The 16,808-nt window shown below is 34.8% G+C and overlaps 1 protein-coding gene across 3 annotated transcripts; it reads left to right on the top strand.

The window, feature by feature from the left end:
- Nucleotides 1-110: 110 nt before the first annotated feature.
- On the top strand, nt 111-16,169 carry LOC111790023 (AP-1 complex subunit gamma-2). Of its 3 annotated transcripts, none has more exons than XM_023670807.2 (19): nt 111-411; nt 1,455-1,757; nt 1,871-2,012; nt 2,429-2,602; nt 3,247-3,426; nt 3,944-4,098; nt 5,452-5,542; nt 6,049-6,212; nt 6,864-6,918; nt 7,425-7,547; nt 7,658-7,753; nt 8,868-8,995; nt 10,737-10,841; nt 10,980-11,236; nt 13,786-14,031; nt 14,128-14,303; nt 15,001-15,105; nt 15,589-15,713; nt 15,807-16,169. In XM_023670807.2, exons 1-18 carry the CDS (start codon nt 380-382, stop codon nt 15,682-15,684), a joined length of 2,628 nt encoding a protein of 875 aa, XP_023526575.2. In that variant the 5' UTR covers nt 111-379; the 3' UTR covers nt 15,685-15,713; nt 15,807-16,169. The 3 variants fall into 3 exon arrangements, with proteins under 3 accessions (XP_023526575.2, XP_023526557.2, XP_023526565.2); XM_023670789.2 differs by having other exon boundaries at nt 7,655-7,753; XM_023670797.2 differs by having other exon boundaries at nt 7,655-7,753; nt 15,789-16,169.
- The last annotated feature ends 639 nt before the right edge of the window (nt 16,170-16,808 follow it).

The raw sequence follows: 16,808 nt of genomic DNA, 5'->3' as shown, positions 1-16,808 counted from the left end.
ATTCTCCTTGTGTTTTCAATTCATATATATATATATATATATTATTTTTTTAATTATTTTTTTAAATTTTAATTTATTAATTTGATTAAATTTTTAATTTTATTTTGATGTTCTAAGTTTTGATCACAACGTTGAAGAGCTAGGCGCATTCATCAGAAGTGGGAAGGAGGAGCCCGACACAAGCTTGAACGTATCTTCAGATCCAAACTCTCTCTACTCCCCGTTCCAGATCTCTCCAAAACCCGTTTGGATCTCGGATTTCTTCGTCACAATGTTCTAATCGCTGCATAATCTCCACATCTCTGCTTAATTACGCCTTGCTTCTTGTATTCATTCCGATCTTGGATACCTTTTTTGGAGGTTCGATTTGAACTCAATCATGAATCCTTTCTCCTCAGGGACGCGTCTCAGGTTAGCTTCCAAGCGCAGTGTACCCATTTTCGCAGATTACTTTTCTACTGTTACAATTCTTATTTGTTCCAGCTGTTGTTTTTTGCGCAATTTTCCGCTTTCTTATGGGTTTCAGAATGGAGTTCTTGCGTAATTAGGCAATTCGTGACCAAGGAGTTTGAGTTTTTGTGTATCGACTTGGAATCTTACTGCTGAAGCTGCATTTTCTTATGTTAGGGATTGATAACGAGTGCCATTCTTCTTGGGTTTAATTTGTGGCCTCAGTCAATAAGTTTGAAACGGGCCAGGTTTAGGGTGAATACTGAGTCAGTTATTCGAATACATGGGTAGTTATGCGTAAGCAGTGAAGCGTGTTCTTTGAATTATCACTCCCACAGTGGTTATTTACCTTGCAATTCTTCGGTCTATTACTTCTCGACGTCCATCATTTAATGGATATCTGTTACCATCACAATGATTTGCCACACTTCTGCAGCTCTTTCGATTGTCTTTCTCCCAGTTTGCAGTAAAAATATTTATTACATTGGGCGCAGATTATAAAATCCACGCACAATTAGCAACGATAATTCTTTCATATAAGAAAGCAACGAGGCTTTCTTCTGATCCAAGTCTTGGGAAGGGATGAAGAGTTTGCTTGATGCGTGAAATTTGTGAGAATTTTTGTGGATTAGCAGCCTCTTAAGCTTCTAGTCTAGCAATAAATTCTGAAATATCTGTCAAATAAAAGAAACTTTTGTGCGTCTTAATGTTTTGCACCCTAAGATTTTAACTGTGCTCTTACTGTTCACTATGCAGATAGTGATACTTTGATTTCTTAATTATAAATCTTTCTTTTTTCTTCCGGTTTCTTCATATCTTTACATTGAGCTTCACCTACTGGCCTGTAATTAGTAGATGAAGCAGAGTTTAGTTTCTTATAAAAAACAAAAAAATTAGCAGATGAAGTAAATTGTTGAGATATCTGATGCATTGCTATCTTTTGTAATCGTCTTTACTCAAAGACTATCTTTATCATATGATCATAACTTGATGCTTTAATACAGGGACATGATTCGGGCCATTCGTGCTTGCAAAACTGCAGCTGAGGAGCGTGCAGTAATTCGAAAAGAGTGTGCTGCTATTCGAGCTTCCATCGACGAGAATGATCATGACTATAGGCATCGAAACCTGGCGAAGCTCATGTTCATTCATATGCTTGGTTATCCCACGCATTTTGGTCAAATGGAATGCTTGAAGTTGATTGCATCTGCTGGTTTTCCAGAAAAGAGAATTGGGTATCTTGGTCTCATGTTACTTCTAGATGAAAGACAAGAAGTGCTGATGTTGGTCACAAACTCATTAAAACAGTATCCATTTTTCATCATTTTCACATTATTAACCTTAAATCTTGATTATTTATCTGTATAGACATTTAAGAAGCCAGATTTTAAGCTTTTGTATTTACCTTAATTGCTCTCAGAGATCTCAACCACTCAAACCAGTATATCGTAGGACTTGCTCTTTGTGCTTTAGGAAATATTTGTTCAGCTGAAATGGCTCGTGATCTTGCACCAGAAGTTGAAAGATTGTTACAATTCCGAGATCCAAACATTAGGAAGAAAGTGAGTGTTGCAAGTTGTAATCTGCAATGTTTTAATTAAAAATTATTTCTGATTTACAAGTAGGGTGAATGGTATAAAGCTCCACTTTCACTGTTTGAGGATAAATGTTATTTTGTTCTAGTAATTCATGTTTGGTGACTTTTTTCTTATTTATTAGAATAATTTCTTTTAGAAAAACATGTCTTCCATATTTATGAAATAGACTTGGTTTGGTTGTAATATTTTGAACTTGTTATATGGTTTTCTTCTATTAATGCCACTGCTTCTGTTGTCATTCATAAAGTTAACTAAGCAAAATGTTCTTTTTAATTATTATTTTTATATTTTTGGGATTTTCTCAAATACCAGAAATGTTCTATTGTTGCTGTTAATCTGTTCTATTCTTATAATTTGAGAGCACCCGATGGTGAGTGCAGGCAGCATTGTGTTCAATTAGGATTATAAGGAAAGTACCAGACCTTGCAGAAAATTTTGTTAACCCTGCCGCCTCCTTACTGAAAGAAAAGCACCATGGGGTTATGATAACAGGAGTTCAACTGTGTACAGAGCTTTGCAAACACAGCTCAGAAGCCCTTGAATATTTTCGAAAGGTATTTTACCGTGCCTTTGTTAGTTCACATGCATGATTTGTTCATGTCCTTCTGATCTTGATGATTGACTGTGCCTAGACTGCTGATATATTTTGTTCTTGCTGGATGACATCTAAAAGTATAAAATATTTTTCATTCTTTGGTATTTTACCATTATGTGTACTCCTTTACAATGTTGGACGTGGTGCTGAATTGTTTATCATGGTTCATTTCACTCTGTCTCATTTATGCTACATTAACTGCAGCCAACAAATTCTAATCTCTCTTCTGAACTTTTTAGGTAATCAGCACACATTTTAATTGATTCTATCAGTAAAGAAAAGGCCAACTTGTTGATTATGGCTATATGGGTTAAAGGAGTTGCAGTACTCAATGAATTCTAACACTGAATTTAGTATACTGTTTCTTATGTTCTATTTTTAAATGTAAGCACTGTTTCATATTATTATTTTCAAATGTAAGCTGCAGCTCATGTTCTCCGTGACTCTCGCTGTAGTTTAATTTATATAAAGAGTTTTCAAATGCAGTAATTTTAAAGATGAGTTTTTTTGGTATGCTACAATGATTCATATTACATTGAAATGATGGAGATATGGTCTTGGACTTTGTTTTTAAACGAAGAATTGTATTTTACTTCCATATAGAAGTCAACAGAGGCCATGGTCAAGACACTGAAGGATTTGGTTAATAGTCCATATGCCCCTGAGTATGATATTGCCGGAATAACGGACCCATTTCTTCACATCCGGATGCTTAGATTTTTGCGTGTCTTGGGTCAGGGAGATGCAGATGCTAGTGACTGCATGAATGATATACTTGCACAGGTAAATTTTAGCCAGTTACAATGGCAGCCTATATATTACTATCATATTTTTTTCAAGCATTTTGCAGGTTATTTTACTGTAGAAAATAGACATCTCAGATGTACTCTTTCTGGCCTACTGCCTATTTTCATTTCTTATTCCAATGTTCCTTGTATTTTGGGAGGAAGCATCCGGCAAAGTTTCTTTATTTATGCTCTTCGTAGAATTAGACAGCATCTTATCAAACTTAGTTTGATTTTATTGCATTTTTTTTCCTTATCGTGTGGGAGAAAAACTTTGCCTTCTTACTTTGTAGCTTTATAATTTAATATTGTCACAAAATTGCAATGGTGAGTCCAATCTTGTTTCTTTGCTAAAATTTATTTCACCAAGATTTTGTTTATTTTGCCCATATTATAGCTGGTCTACTTTATTCTAGTTCGTACTGGTATCTGCCCATCACTGATTTGTTGTGACTTTCACTTGATAGTTTTTCTCCTTTCTGTTTCCTATTTTAATTTGACGTGTTTTTTCTTAGGTGGCAACAAAAACTGAATCAAACAAAAATTCAGGGAATGCTATACTATATGAATGCGTTGAAACTATTATGAGTATTGAAGATAGTGGTGGCTTGCGTGTACTTGCAATCAATATCTTGGGAAGATTCTTGTCTAATCGTGATAACAATATCAGGTTCTTTTGATAAATCTTAGTATTCTATTTTATTGTGTATTAAGTTATTTCCATGAGAATTCTATTGCATATAGTGTATGAAATCGGGGAAATAATTATTTGGCTCCTTCTGCATACAATATAGTGTAAGAACCTTTTATCGAGTTGGCGAAAAGCTTATAGAAAGTATGAACTCCTGTGGGGCTTATAAAATGTGCACCATTTCGAGTTAATAACAAAGGGGAATTTACAAAAAGACATTGCAATGGAGCACCAAAGAGAAGCACTGAATCTAGATTTTTCAATCATTTCCTTTCATTTTTGTATTTTTCGCTTTCTTTTTTACTAAAGATTCTGTAATCTCTTCTACCAATTCTCCACAAATTGATTAACCAGGTCATCCCAAGCAATCTTTATCTGCTTCCTCCTATTGAGGTCCACATTAACAGCATAAAACTTTTCATAACCTGTATATGAAAAAACCGCTGCAAGTTTACAAAATGCAATTTTTGGGCTTTTAAACTAACACATCAGCTGCGATGTATCATGTATTTGGTTGTTTCTTCATCTAGTGATACAAATATTTATTAAGGACCTCTAGTTGTCCATTAACTGCCAGTCTATCCCACCAGGATTGGTAGATTTGATAATTTTATACACAGCATTCATGAAGCAGTAGACCTAGCAGCAAATTTGTCTCTTCAGTAAAAGAACTTGAGAAAGTATATTGGAAAAATAACGATGTAGCAGCCGATCCTTTGCCTTGGCAGTTAAGAAAGAATAATTTTAAATTTTGAGGGGGGGGGGGGGGGGGGGGGCTAAAGATGTAAAGCAAAAATCTAATTTCAAAAGATAGTGCAAGAAGCGAATGCCAGTAAAAAGTCAGTAGTAATGAATAGCTCACAAGACTAAACTAAACACTGAGGGAGGATTATAATGGCGCTGAAGTAGATCAAATAGTTTCTTCTTAGCTGATGACTTGTTTAACATTGCAGCATCACTCTTTGGTAGATATTTAGTTCTCATAGTTTGTTTTATTTTCAAGTTCCTGAACCATAAATTGTTTAACATACTATTAAGCAATTTTTGTTGGTATAGTGATGTTGATCCTAGTGCCATTGCATATGAACCTGACTTAATCAAATATAATTGTCAATAACAGGAGGTTTGGTATGTCCCTATCAATGTAACTGATTTACATTGAGGGTATGAAATGGCTAGTTGCCTAACTGCACATTGAATGCATTTCTAGAACTTAGTTTATAATTGTTAATTCCCAAGTAGTTTCCAATATCAGCTTAATATAAAGCTTCTCATAATTCCTTAGTTATACAAATCAACTAATCAACATATTATTCTTTGAGTGTTTCTTAGATATGTAGCATTGAACATGCTTATGAAGGCTATCACAGTAGATGCTCAAGCAGTTCAGAGACATCGGACAACTATCGTGGAATGTGTAAAGGTACTTTGTAGTTCTTGTTTATTTATTTATTATTATTTTTAAAATTTCCATGTTTGAATTATTCTCTCTTTCTTAAATCCTTTTTCCTCCGATGAACTATGAATGAGTATAGATGTACAACTCTTCCCATTATTCTCTGACTGCACTGGCCAGTGCTCATTCACAAATTCTTAAACTAGCTATAATTGAAGTGATGGGAGTTTGGGATATACTCACAGATGCACATGTTTATTTTCCCTATTTTTTTTGTGATTTTTTTTTTCATCTTTTTTGAATTTTTTCGTGATTTTTTTTGAGAAATTTATAGCAAATCTATGAATGAACTGTGCATGGTACTGTAAATAGGCTAATGGCGAAGTCTGGTACAGGTCATGCTTGGGGTAACATAGAAAATTTTGGTCAACATGTAACTGTTTATGGTTTTCTTGATCGACTCTTGTGCAAACTTGTGGAGAAAACAGTCCATTGGGCACGTTTCAAAACATTTTAATTCTGTACTGTCTCAGGATTCAGATGCTTCAATCCGGAAAAGGGCCCTTGATCTTGTTTACCTTCTAGTGAATGAGAGCAACGTCAAGCCCCTGACCAAAGAGCTTATTGAATTCCTGGAAGTTGCTGATCAAGATTTTAAGGGAGATCTTACTGCAAAAATTTGCTCAATTGTTGCGAAGTGAGCGATTCAGTTCATCTTCTTTCTGAACCTCTGCTTTTTTTTCTTTTTTCTTTTTTAAAAAATCATTTTTTAGTAAAAAAAGAAAGGAACGAGTTTACATTCCCTTGTCTATTGTGACAGTCTTTCCTCTCTTCCTCACTCTTCTTGCTTGTCGGTTTTACTAAAATTTCAATGTTGCCGGGCTATCTTGTGGGAATTGTGGTTGGAAAGAAATAGGTGGTCTCTTGCAATGTGGGCAATTCGATAGTGAAATTTTCTAGTTGGGATACTGAAGTTGGTGGATGCCTCAGCTTCCTTTTTTTATTTTTCATTCTTTATAAAATTGGAAGTTAGTGGTCTTTTATAATGTCTAATATGAGAAAATATTTTCTGATATCATTTAAAAACATCGGCAATTGCACGGGTTGCATTCTTAGAGGTCGAAGGTGTTAGTTCAAGTTAAACCAAAAGGAAATGACTAGGTTCTAAGTGGATTATGAATTCCAAGTTTTAAACAAAATTTTGAGATTTACTCAACTAATATCCAAAGTGAATGAGGATTTAGGACTAGTTGAAAGTAACTTGTGACAACCTTTTCTCTCATGTTAAAAAAAAAAAAGTTAGCCTTCTAGGATGATGTTCTAATTGACACTTATCCTGGTGCTTCAGGTACTCCCCAGAGAAAATATGGTACATTGATCAGATGCTGAAGGTTCTCTCTGAGGTATGATTCGAATTCTTATCTGTTTATCTTGATAATCTCTGAGCTTGATTATGATCTTTTGGACTATTTAAATCGTGTTACTTAGATATCAATTTAAAGTCTTTTAATTTTCTGCTTTGAGTTTGCTGAAGGAAACATGCCCAAATTCATTCTACAGCACAGTTTTGGTTAATGAGCTGAATGTGTTAATTTTTCCCTACAATGATATGGTACTCTATTTGCATATCACCGATACTTATTAATACCAATTAGCACCAATTTTAGATGTTCTCGATGACGTATTTGTTGAGTGCCTTGTTTCTTATCATTCAGTGCCGACTCCTATTTTGAGTGTTCTCTTCATTTATCTTTATCTTTGTTTCATAATTCTTTTCTCCGTGAATCCAATCAATTTTTGTTGATCTAAAGAGCCTTGACATCCTATGAACCTGCCATCATGTTTTACTACACATTAAGATTCATTTTCCATTTGATAAAAACTTAGATACTTCTGCATTGCTTAGTAGGCTGGAAATTTTGTAAAAGATGAAGTATGGCATGCCCTTATTGTCGTGATAAGCAATGCATCTGACCTCCATGGGTATACTGTAAGGGCCCTGTACAGAGCATTTCAGAGATCTAGTGAGCAGGTATTAGTCGTCCTCTTTTGAGAAGTAAACACCAAATTGTTCCCCTCACCAGACACACACCATTTATTCTAGTGGGCATGCCTTTATGCCTATGCTGACATGTTAAGCAGGAAAGTCTTCTTCGAGTGGCAGTTTGGTGCACCGGAGAATATGGCGACATGTTGGTCAATAATATTGGAATGCTTGATATAGAGGATCCCATAGTTGTAAGTACTCTTCCCACGCTCCTCTTTTCTGTTTGTTTTTATTTTTTATGATGGGCCTTTAAAACATTTCTCTGTGATTTGTAAATTAAAAAAAAAAATTCAATAAATATGAAGGAATACAAAAAAGAGGATAAGAAATCTTCACAACGCACCTAGGAGCTTCCTCAAGGTATGCTAATTTGCACTAATAACTAAAAGATTGCACTAATAACTAGAAGAGGATAACTACGAAAAGGAAAATTTGATACAACCTAGCATCGAGAAGAGATCTCTTGTCGGTCCAACAAAATCTTAACAGAAAGGGTCTTTATTATTATTTAGAAGTTTGAACCTTCTAATTGCCAATAAAGTAACTACACACACACACACACACACACGTGTTTCTTATGTCAAAAAATAAATAATAATAAAATAAAGGTATGGGCCTTTAAAATATTTCTTATATCTGATTATCATTCTTGTTCTAATAAATGACCTTTATCATTCTTGTTCTAATAAATGACCCTGGTTTAAGTTCTGCATAGGAACTGGGATGCTTGTAACAAAATTTTGCAAAGTTCTATGAAATATCTTTTGAAATTTATTTGATAATGCCGGATATGTATGGTAGATTCATTTTGGTTTGGTGGAAAAATTCAAAAATCACTTTCCTTTGTATTCCTTCTACTTATTTTCTTTACTTTTATTATTATTATTTCTTTTTTGGTTAGAAACTACACTTTCATGGAGAAAGATAAAAGAATATACAAGTAAAGATATGCAAAAAAAAAAAAAAAAAAAAAAAAAAAATCTCAACAAACTCATCAGTACTTTTATGATCATTACTTACTAGTTCATCTGCTAATGAGGAACGTGTCCAGTAAAGATATACAAACTCCATTAGATTTTATTTATTTATTTATTTCTTATCTATCTTCCACGTGGTTAGGGCTATCTATTATATTGTTATATGGTGGTCATGAATTCACCAAATATTTTTTATCTGGATCTAAGATGATCCAATAATTTAGATCATATAATTTTTTAGTTGCAAATTTTATGGTTATGGGCATTCTTTTATGCTGTGCAAATTCTTTTTTGGAATTGTTGAATCAATATCTAAATCTCTTCACAGGTAACAGAATCTGATGCTGTGGATGTTGCCGAAACTGCTATTAAACGCATTGGCTCGGATCTTACCACCAAAGCAATGGGCATGATTGCTTTGCTGAAGCTCTCTTCTCGTTTCCCATCATGTTCAGAGTATGTGATTGCCTGTGCCATCCACTTTTTGGTGATATGAAATTCCCTCTTAATGTTTGTAAATTGTTGAAAGGAGTTTTTTGTACCCCATCATCCGCTGCTTTCCTTGGCTTAGTTCATTAGCCACCTGGTTTGAATCTAAAATTTCCAAACCCTATTAATATTTTCAGTAGCAAAAATAACACCCTAAAGATCATGAAGGAGATGAGGGGGGCCCTTCTGCCCAAATGAGGATTAAACAAAACACTCCCAATCTAAAGAAGAATAATAACAAAAAATATGTGAAGGGGAAGAGTGTTATGGCAAGCTTGTTCCTTTGCTGTTCTGTGGGTGTGTGGCTCGAGAGGAATAGTTAGACTTTTAGAGGGATTAAAAGGTGTTTGGATTAAGAGGAATAAAAAAAAACTCGAGGCCTTTAATATTCCTTCCAGGAACTAAGGAGAAAGATGCTTTCTCAGATATATCCATAGGGTAGCTCGCTGACCATGTTTGCAGTGTTGGCTTTGTATTATGCATATCCTCAAATGCAAGCCAGCCAAGAAAACTCCTGCTTAATTATTACATCAGTGTAGCAGAGAACTAAAAAAATCCTTTTTTCTCCATTGACTATGATTGTAGTGGAGTGTTAGAGGCATTAAGAAATTAGTGGGGTGTTCATTGAATCTCAAGGTTCTTCAGCGGTATTATCATCCCTTGGGATTCTCTTTGAAATTAGTTGGGGTGCCACTGGGCAATTATTTAGCCTTGGAAGATACGCCCCCATTTCCCAGACTGGCAATGATAATTTCTGGCAGGAGGTTGATTGCAGATGCATTGGTGTTTTTTTTTTTTCGTCTCCAGATGGTATTTGGAGAAGTCAAGGGGTCGTTCAATTACTAGGAGTGTGAGTACTTCAAGTCCCGCATTGCTGCATATCTTGCCATGGAAATCTTTTCTATAAATGGTCTGAATGCTTGATCCAGTCTCCTAGAAGATTAGATTTGTTCTCTTTGACTACCTTTTCGCTTTGAAGGACTGGTTCTCCAAATTTCACCATAAAAGATTTTCTAGGAAATATGGGGAAATCTCTGACATTTTCGATCCAACTAAAAACTAGCTCATTTGATTAAGTTTCTATGCATCCAGTATTTTAGGTCTTCTTCGTTTTTCTTGTTAACCATATCATCCTTTCCTATGAAGAAAAATTCATAGGCTAATCTAACACTAGTTTCCAGTACTTATACTCTTTCACAGTACTGAAACTACTACGCAGTAAATCATTAAATGGCCATAACCCTCCGGTTTTCTTAATACTCCATTGAGGCTGAAGGCAAATCGATTTGGGCTTGCTAAATAAAGTTACAAGAGCTAATTCACCTCCCATTAACTGCTAACCATGCAAAAATTCTGTTACACGAGTCAAGATATTCCAAGTTTAGTCAGTTTTCGAATCTATCATTTAATTAGAAATAAAGTGATATTTTAGCACATAAAAATGTACAAGAGTATTGCAAGACACAAAAATTTATTACAAAGAGTGGCTAAAGAATTGCAATCATGAAAATTTACATTTTTTACTCTGATGTACGAGAAATTTTTCTTCCGACTTTTCAAGCTAAAAATTATGCAAATATCTAACAAAGTTACTTTAATCTGGCAATCCAAATTTTGTCGTGAGGCATCATTTATTTATCTAGGCAGCTTTACAAATCTTCGGCAATTTTTGTGATTTTAGTTGACATCTTTTTTCTACTATTTGCAGGAGGATCAACAATTCAATTGTTCAATATAAAGGAAGCCTCGTGCTTGAATTGCAGCAAAGATCCATCGAATTCAATTCTATCATTGCAAGTCATCATAAAATGAGGTATCTATTGGCGTAGTGTTTATTCTTTCCCCTAATTAAATGAAATTTCCAAATTTCATTAAAGGGAAGAATTTTACTTTATGAACCAATATTAGAGTTCCATTAAATATTACAGAGCTGATGGACGCGCATCTTCAGGTCTGTGTTAGTTGAAAGGATGCCAGTTTTGGATGAGGCAACGTTCATTGGAAAAAGGGCTGGTTCTATGACAGGATCAGTATCGACTTCCAATGCTGCTGCAATTAACCTTCCAAATGGAGTTTCTAAATCTTCTGCTCCTCTCGTCGATTTACTTGATCTAAGTTCAGATGATGTTCCTGTGCCTAGCTCTTCTGGTGGTGGTTTTATTCAGGATCTTCTTGGGCTTGATTTGTCCGCAGCTCCAGAGAAATCTGGTTAGTTTTGAAAGCATTCACGATTATCTATTTCGTGACTGTTTAACTTCTTCACTTCTATTTTGCATCAAGCAGCTATTTTCGCTTTCCTTAATAGACTTCTTTCAAGACCCACAAACTCTATAATTTTGTTTTGTTTAAATATACATATATTTGAGAATAGTTAGTTGATTCTTCTTTGATCTATTATTTCTAGTTCAAATTCCTGTTATTTGGTTGAATACTGGATGGACATTATCTTTATTGGAGTCATATGATGCTACGGAGACAATTCATTTACACTAAAAGTATGGGATATAATTGCCTCATCTGCCAAAAACTTGTCATCAAATATTATTTTAACTACTAAAGTATACGTGTAGAAGTTTTTTTTAAAAGCACAGAAACAACTTTTTATTGATATAAGAAAGGAAAAAAATGTTCAAGGATACAAGTTTCTAAAGGGAGCAAAGAAAGACAAAACAACCAAAAAGAAAAAGTAAAAAAAAATGTATGTACATGTTGAAGGATCTTTAGATAAGAATTCAATATTTCAATGAAAAAAAGATGAAAACCTAAAAAGGATCCAATGGAGCTAGGGAATAGAAGAGGGGGATATCTACAGAACTCCATGGAGCAAGAGCCAAAGCCATAACAATAATATCCCACAATGTCTAACATCCCTACCCTCCTCCTAATCCTTAAGAACAGCTTCAGCAGCATCAGCCCAAATAACTTCGGCTTTCTTTTGAAGAGAATCCATAAATATATGAAAGAGAAACTAACATTAGGGGGCATAATGGAAGTCTTTGAACAAGTGATTGAAGTGTGCAGAGGAACTCTTGCAAAGAACACATCAATTAGGTAGATAGTCGTTCTACCTCACTTGAACCAGATCTGTTATATACGTTGATAACTATGTTCTTGAGTTCTAAGGAGATAATAACCTACGCTTGGTGGATGAACCACTGCCATATGACTTTTAGAAGTTTTCTTCTCCCCTATTTCATTCAACAATGAAATTGTTTCAATTTTCCCTTGGACCTAAGCTTGGTGGATGAACCACTGCCTTACAACTTAAGCATGATCAACTGCCTAATGTTCCCTTGGACCTGCGGCAGTGTTCTCAGCAGCCTTGCTCTGCTGGGATGGTCACATGGAATTCGGAAAGATTCCCAAGAAATAAAAGCATCAATTAGGGAGTGAGCTGCTGGGAGTTCCTTTGGTGGACCCCGTTGTTGGTATTAATACTTCCAATGAAGAGGGGATAAAGGAACACTCGAGCTATCTTTGAAAGTGGCTTAACAACTTAGGGCCTCCTCCTGAACAAATAGATGTTGGAAGCTGGACTTAGTAGAAAGAGTCCAAATTCCAGATTGATCTCCTACCCAAATTCTCCCCTTCTCTTCGGGAGAGAACACAGAACCTTCGACAAAATTCAATAGCTGCAGCCAGACTTTCCAACTTTAGGTTATCCTACAGAAGTCACATTTCCAACCATTAATCTGACTTTTGCAGCGTTTTTTCACCTTTAAAATACTTTCTATTGGTGAACACGTAAAGCCTGGGGAAATGGTTTGCTGAAGGAGAAATCTCTATCCATGGATCAGTCCAATACCTAACCTTGCATCTGTCAACCAAAAATCGTTCTTATCTACGTTTTAGCTAGAATTTTTATTTTTATTCTTTTTATTTTATTTTTGAGATAGAAACCGTAAGATTTCACTGATAAATGAAATGATCAAGAGGGAAAATCCTCCAAACCACCCTTGATGGATTAAAAAAGATATCCAGTTATGAGTTAAAGAAGAAAGTCTATAACCTTATGCAGATATAAACATTTTACACCCACAAACAGCATTAAATAAAATTAAATCCATGCAGCCTTCAATTGAAGGTGATTGAGTATCACTGAAGATCCTTCCATTCTTCTCACTCCATCACCAAGAGAATGAACAATTAAGGCTAACCATCAAGCTTTTGCATCACCTTTAAATGGATGTCCCACAAATATCAAGGATAATCAACCATGAATGTTTCTGGGCATAACCATATTCCAACCAAAACTGCCTTAAATAAAATTCCAATATCGTTGAGCAAAGGTTTAGAGCCAAAATAGATGGCAATGCGTTTTCAAGTTGGCTTTACACATCATACACCAGCAAGGAGTGTAAAAAAACGAGGCAGGTTGTAAATGGTTGTTGAATGTTCATTCTGCATGTTGTAAACTGGCTTCTATATTTCTTCCATTTCAATACTTGTTGGATATTCATTTCCACTAATTTGAGGTTTGAGGGTTCGGGTTCTCAAGAATTCAGTGGTGAAAAGCAAGCAACTATCAGTTCTCTAGTCTGGTAGTTTTTCTTTATATAATTTGGCATTGCTAATAATTTTCGGCTTACATATTGTGGACTGTCAACTGAACTGTGAGGCCTTAATTTTAAAATGAACTTTCCTATCACTCAAACGATGTTGTGTTTTTTTGATATGAAATACTGCACATGTTTTACTACTATTGTCGTATCAGGAAGGACTTTTATTTGTTGTTTGAAAACTTTGAATATTTTCAGGAAGTAATCCAACTCCAATAAGTGGAACTGATGTTCTGTTGGATCTTTTGTCAATTGGAACATCACCACCTGCACAGAGCACTGCGCCTGCAACTGACATATTATCTAATCAAGAAAAATCGCCTACTTCTCAATTGGATGGACTCTCCTCTCTTTCTTCTCTTCCAGCAAACAAACCTTCTGCTGCTGTATCTTCTCCTACAATTGATTTATTGGGTGGACTGTCCCCTAACTTGGCAAGCGCAGGTGGTAAACTTGTCATTGATACTCGGAATTACATGGAATTTCTTTGGTTGATATGAATCTTGTCAAGACTTTGATAGCTTTCCATTTTTTGTCCAGATGAGAATGGTTCAGTTTATCCATCTATAGTTGCATACGAGAGTGGATCACTGAGAATAACTTTTGACTTCTCTAAGACAGCTGGGAGCCCACAGACGACATTGATCCTTGCCACATTTAAAAACTTATCTCCTAATAGCTATACAAATTTTATTTTCCAGGCAGCAGTTCCAAAGGTAAAAGTGATATTAAGTTACTAACTCACCATGCAGCTACTTTTGTAATTAATTATTAAGGTCTTACATACCTATTTTGTTTTTTTGTTTTTTTTAAATTGAAGTGTTTTAACAGGCACATAGTCTGTTCTCTAGTTTTTTGTTGGGTAAATTTAAAATCTAAGGAAAATTTTGAAAATTGTATGTCATCTGAAACTTTGAAGTTTTGGCAAAGATTCCAAAATGTTGGAAGTACAAGAAAAAAAAAGGTCAACAAGCATGCTTATTTTTTAAAAAAGAAAATGAAGTACAAAATGGTGACATGCAATTGGTTCTAAGCCTTATTTCGCTTTTTTTTTTTTCAAGATTTTTTTTTTTTTTTTTGTCATATTCAAGTACTTGGTGGTTTTCATCCTGTTTCATGGGTTGTAGTTTTTGGAAGGCTATGATTGTTAAGTCACCTTACTTTGTAGAATCTCTTCCCATATGCCTTTTGAACTATATTTTATTGGTTTGGATATCTAGCTATGATATTTTTCGTCTTTTTTTTGGACGTCTTGTCATATGTGCTTTCGTTGTTGTCACATTCACATAGGAATTAGAATGTTCAAGTTAGCAGGGTTATGCATAGTTTATCATAGCATAATAGGCGCTTATCTTATATCTTTAATTTTTCTTTAACAAATAGTTCTGACATTTGTATGGGGATTTCAAACAGTTTCTTCAACTGCATTTAGATTCGGCTAGTGCTAGTACTCTGCCTGGAAGTGGTAATGGGTCTATCACACAAAATTTGAGAGTGACTAATAGCCAATATGGAAAGGTATCGCTTTTGCAACCTCTAGAATTCAGTTTTGGGTTCTTTTTTGAATTTAGTATTGCATTGCAGTTGAATGACTTTCTCTGGATATGTTTATTTATTTTATATAAAGAATCTTTGGTAAAACTTTTTCGTTTGTTTCTCATTTGTGGGGAAGCCGATCAATATAAAAAATTGAAATGAATACTGATTTATATAGGATATGAAAGCTGATCAATATGTTTATTTATTTTATACAAAGAATCTTTGGTAAAACTTTTTCGTTTGTTTCTCATTTGTTGGGAAGCCGATCAATATCAAAAATTGAAATGAATACTGATTTATAGGATATGAAAGAACTGTGGCACAGTTATCTGCGTTTTATTAGAATTATTTCAGGATTTTTTTGTAGTAAACTTCCAGTTTCTTACCCCAAAAAGTCAGCTTGCTCTCGCTCACTCTCCCAGTTACATGTCTACTGGATAATTAGAATACTCTTATTTTCAGAAACATCTTGTGATGCGCCTAAGGATAGCGTACAAAGTGGATGACAAAGATGTTTTGGAGGAGGGTCAAGTCAGTAATTTCCCTCGTAACTTGTGATGTTGAACGGCCCAGAAAGTGTACAAAAGGTGATAAACTGACCCTATTCAGTCTTCATGTTGTTTAATTTCTTATCCTAATTTTTTCAATTCATCAATCTGAAGGGGGGGTTTGATTTGCAGCGCATTGATGGCTGATTTTGCTTGCCTGGGGTTTCTATAAATCCAATGACATCACTCTGGATCCCCACCTCTGTTGTTTCTGAATGTCTTTTCAAAGTGGTTTTTGTACATTATTTCAAGTTATTGTACTGGGATTTTGGTTATAAAAATTTTGTCTTGCATGAAGTGTTCCATTAAGAATTGGGGGCGCGGGTACTTTGCCACTTGTTTTGTAGTTTTCACTGTCTAGCGTTAATCTTTTCCAACCAGTCACCACCAGGGTAAGTGAACATTCCAAACATTAAACAGAAGGGAATTCCATTCGATTTGTTCAGTATTCTTCTTTTTATTATTGAAATATAAGCTCATGATATTTTATCATCCTTTCCATGCTTGCCTTTGTAAGCCTCTAGGAAAAATGGGTGAGGGACTCTGATGTACTGTAACTCTCGAGGTGAAAGAACTCTCTGGTTTTGGACCCTTTTTTTCTCTCTCTCTCTCTCTCTCTCTCTCCTAAGTTCTTCAGTATCTTTTATGCTTAAACTTAGGTTCAGACCTTACTGGACTGAGTTCAGACCTTCCTGGATCTTCTTTTTGAAAACCATGCTAAAATTTAATTTTGGATAATGGTGAAGAGTGTTTGTATCACCTAAAAGTTCTTTTTTTTTTTTCTTTTTCAATTTATATAATAAAATGACACTGTTATCTAGCTTGTAGCTTTGTTTCAACTAAAAGTAAAATATTTTTTTGCCTGTGTGCCTTTCTTCTCAATGATTGTATGTTATTTTATTCGAGTCGGTCTGTAACAGCTCTCAACGTTGGACAAACAAGTTAGTGTCTATATAATAGATATTAAATAGGGACTGGTACTTATGTTAAATTTACAAGTAACATAATGTGTATTGAGGTACGCCACTATTCCAAATCAATAAACGTATAAACTGCATGAGTCTCATGAATCTCAGTGGTTTTATATCCAAGTCCATGTTTCCCGGTGGACTCCTCCAGATTTCTCAAGCTCAA

Source organism: Cucurbita pepo, chromosome 1, assembly GCF_057944985.1.
Source record: "Cucurbita pepo subsp. pepo isolate OVF chromosome 1, ASM5794498v1, whole genome shotgun sequence".
Taxonomy (NCBI): domain Eukaryota; kingdom Viridiplantae; phylum Streptophyta; class Magnoliopsida; order Cucurbitales; family Cucurbitaceae; genus Cucurbita; species Cucurbita pepo.
Note: the sequence above shows the minus strand (reverse complement) of the source record. Positions and strands in the feature narration are given on the sequence as shown.

What these genes read in the sequence shown, in the direction of transcription:
- LOC111790023 (XM_023670789.2), top strand. Translation starts at nt 380, where the DNA reads ATGAATCCTTTCTCCTCAGGGACGCGTCTCAG. An exon ending in GTCACAAACTCATTAAAACA is followed by an intron (nt 1,758 to 1,870) that starts GTATCCATTTTT and finishes AATTGCTCTCAG; the next exon opens with AGATCTCAACCACTCAAACC. An exon ending in AATCGTGATAACAATATCAG is followed by an intron (nt 4,099 to 5,451) that starts GTTCTTTTGATA and finishes AGTGTTTCTTAG; the next exon opens with ATATGTAGCATTGAACATGC.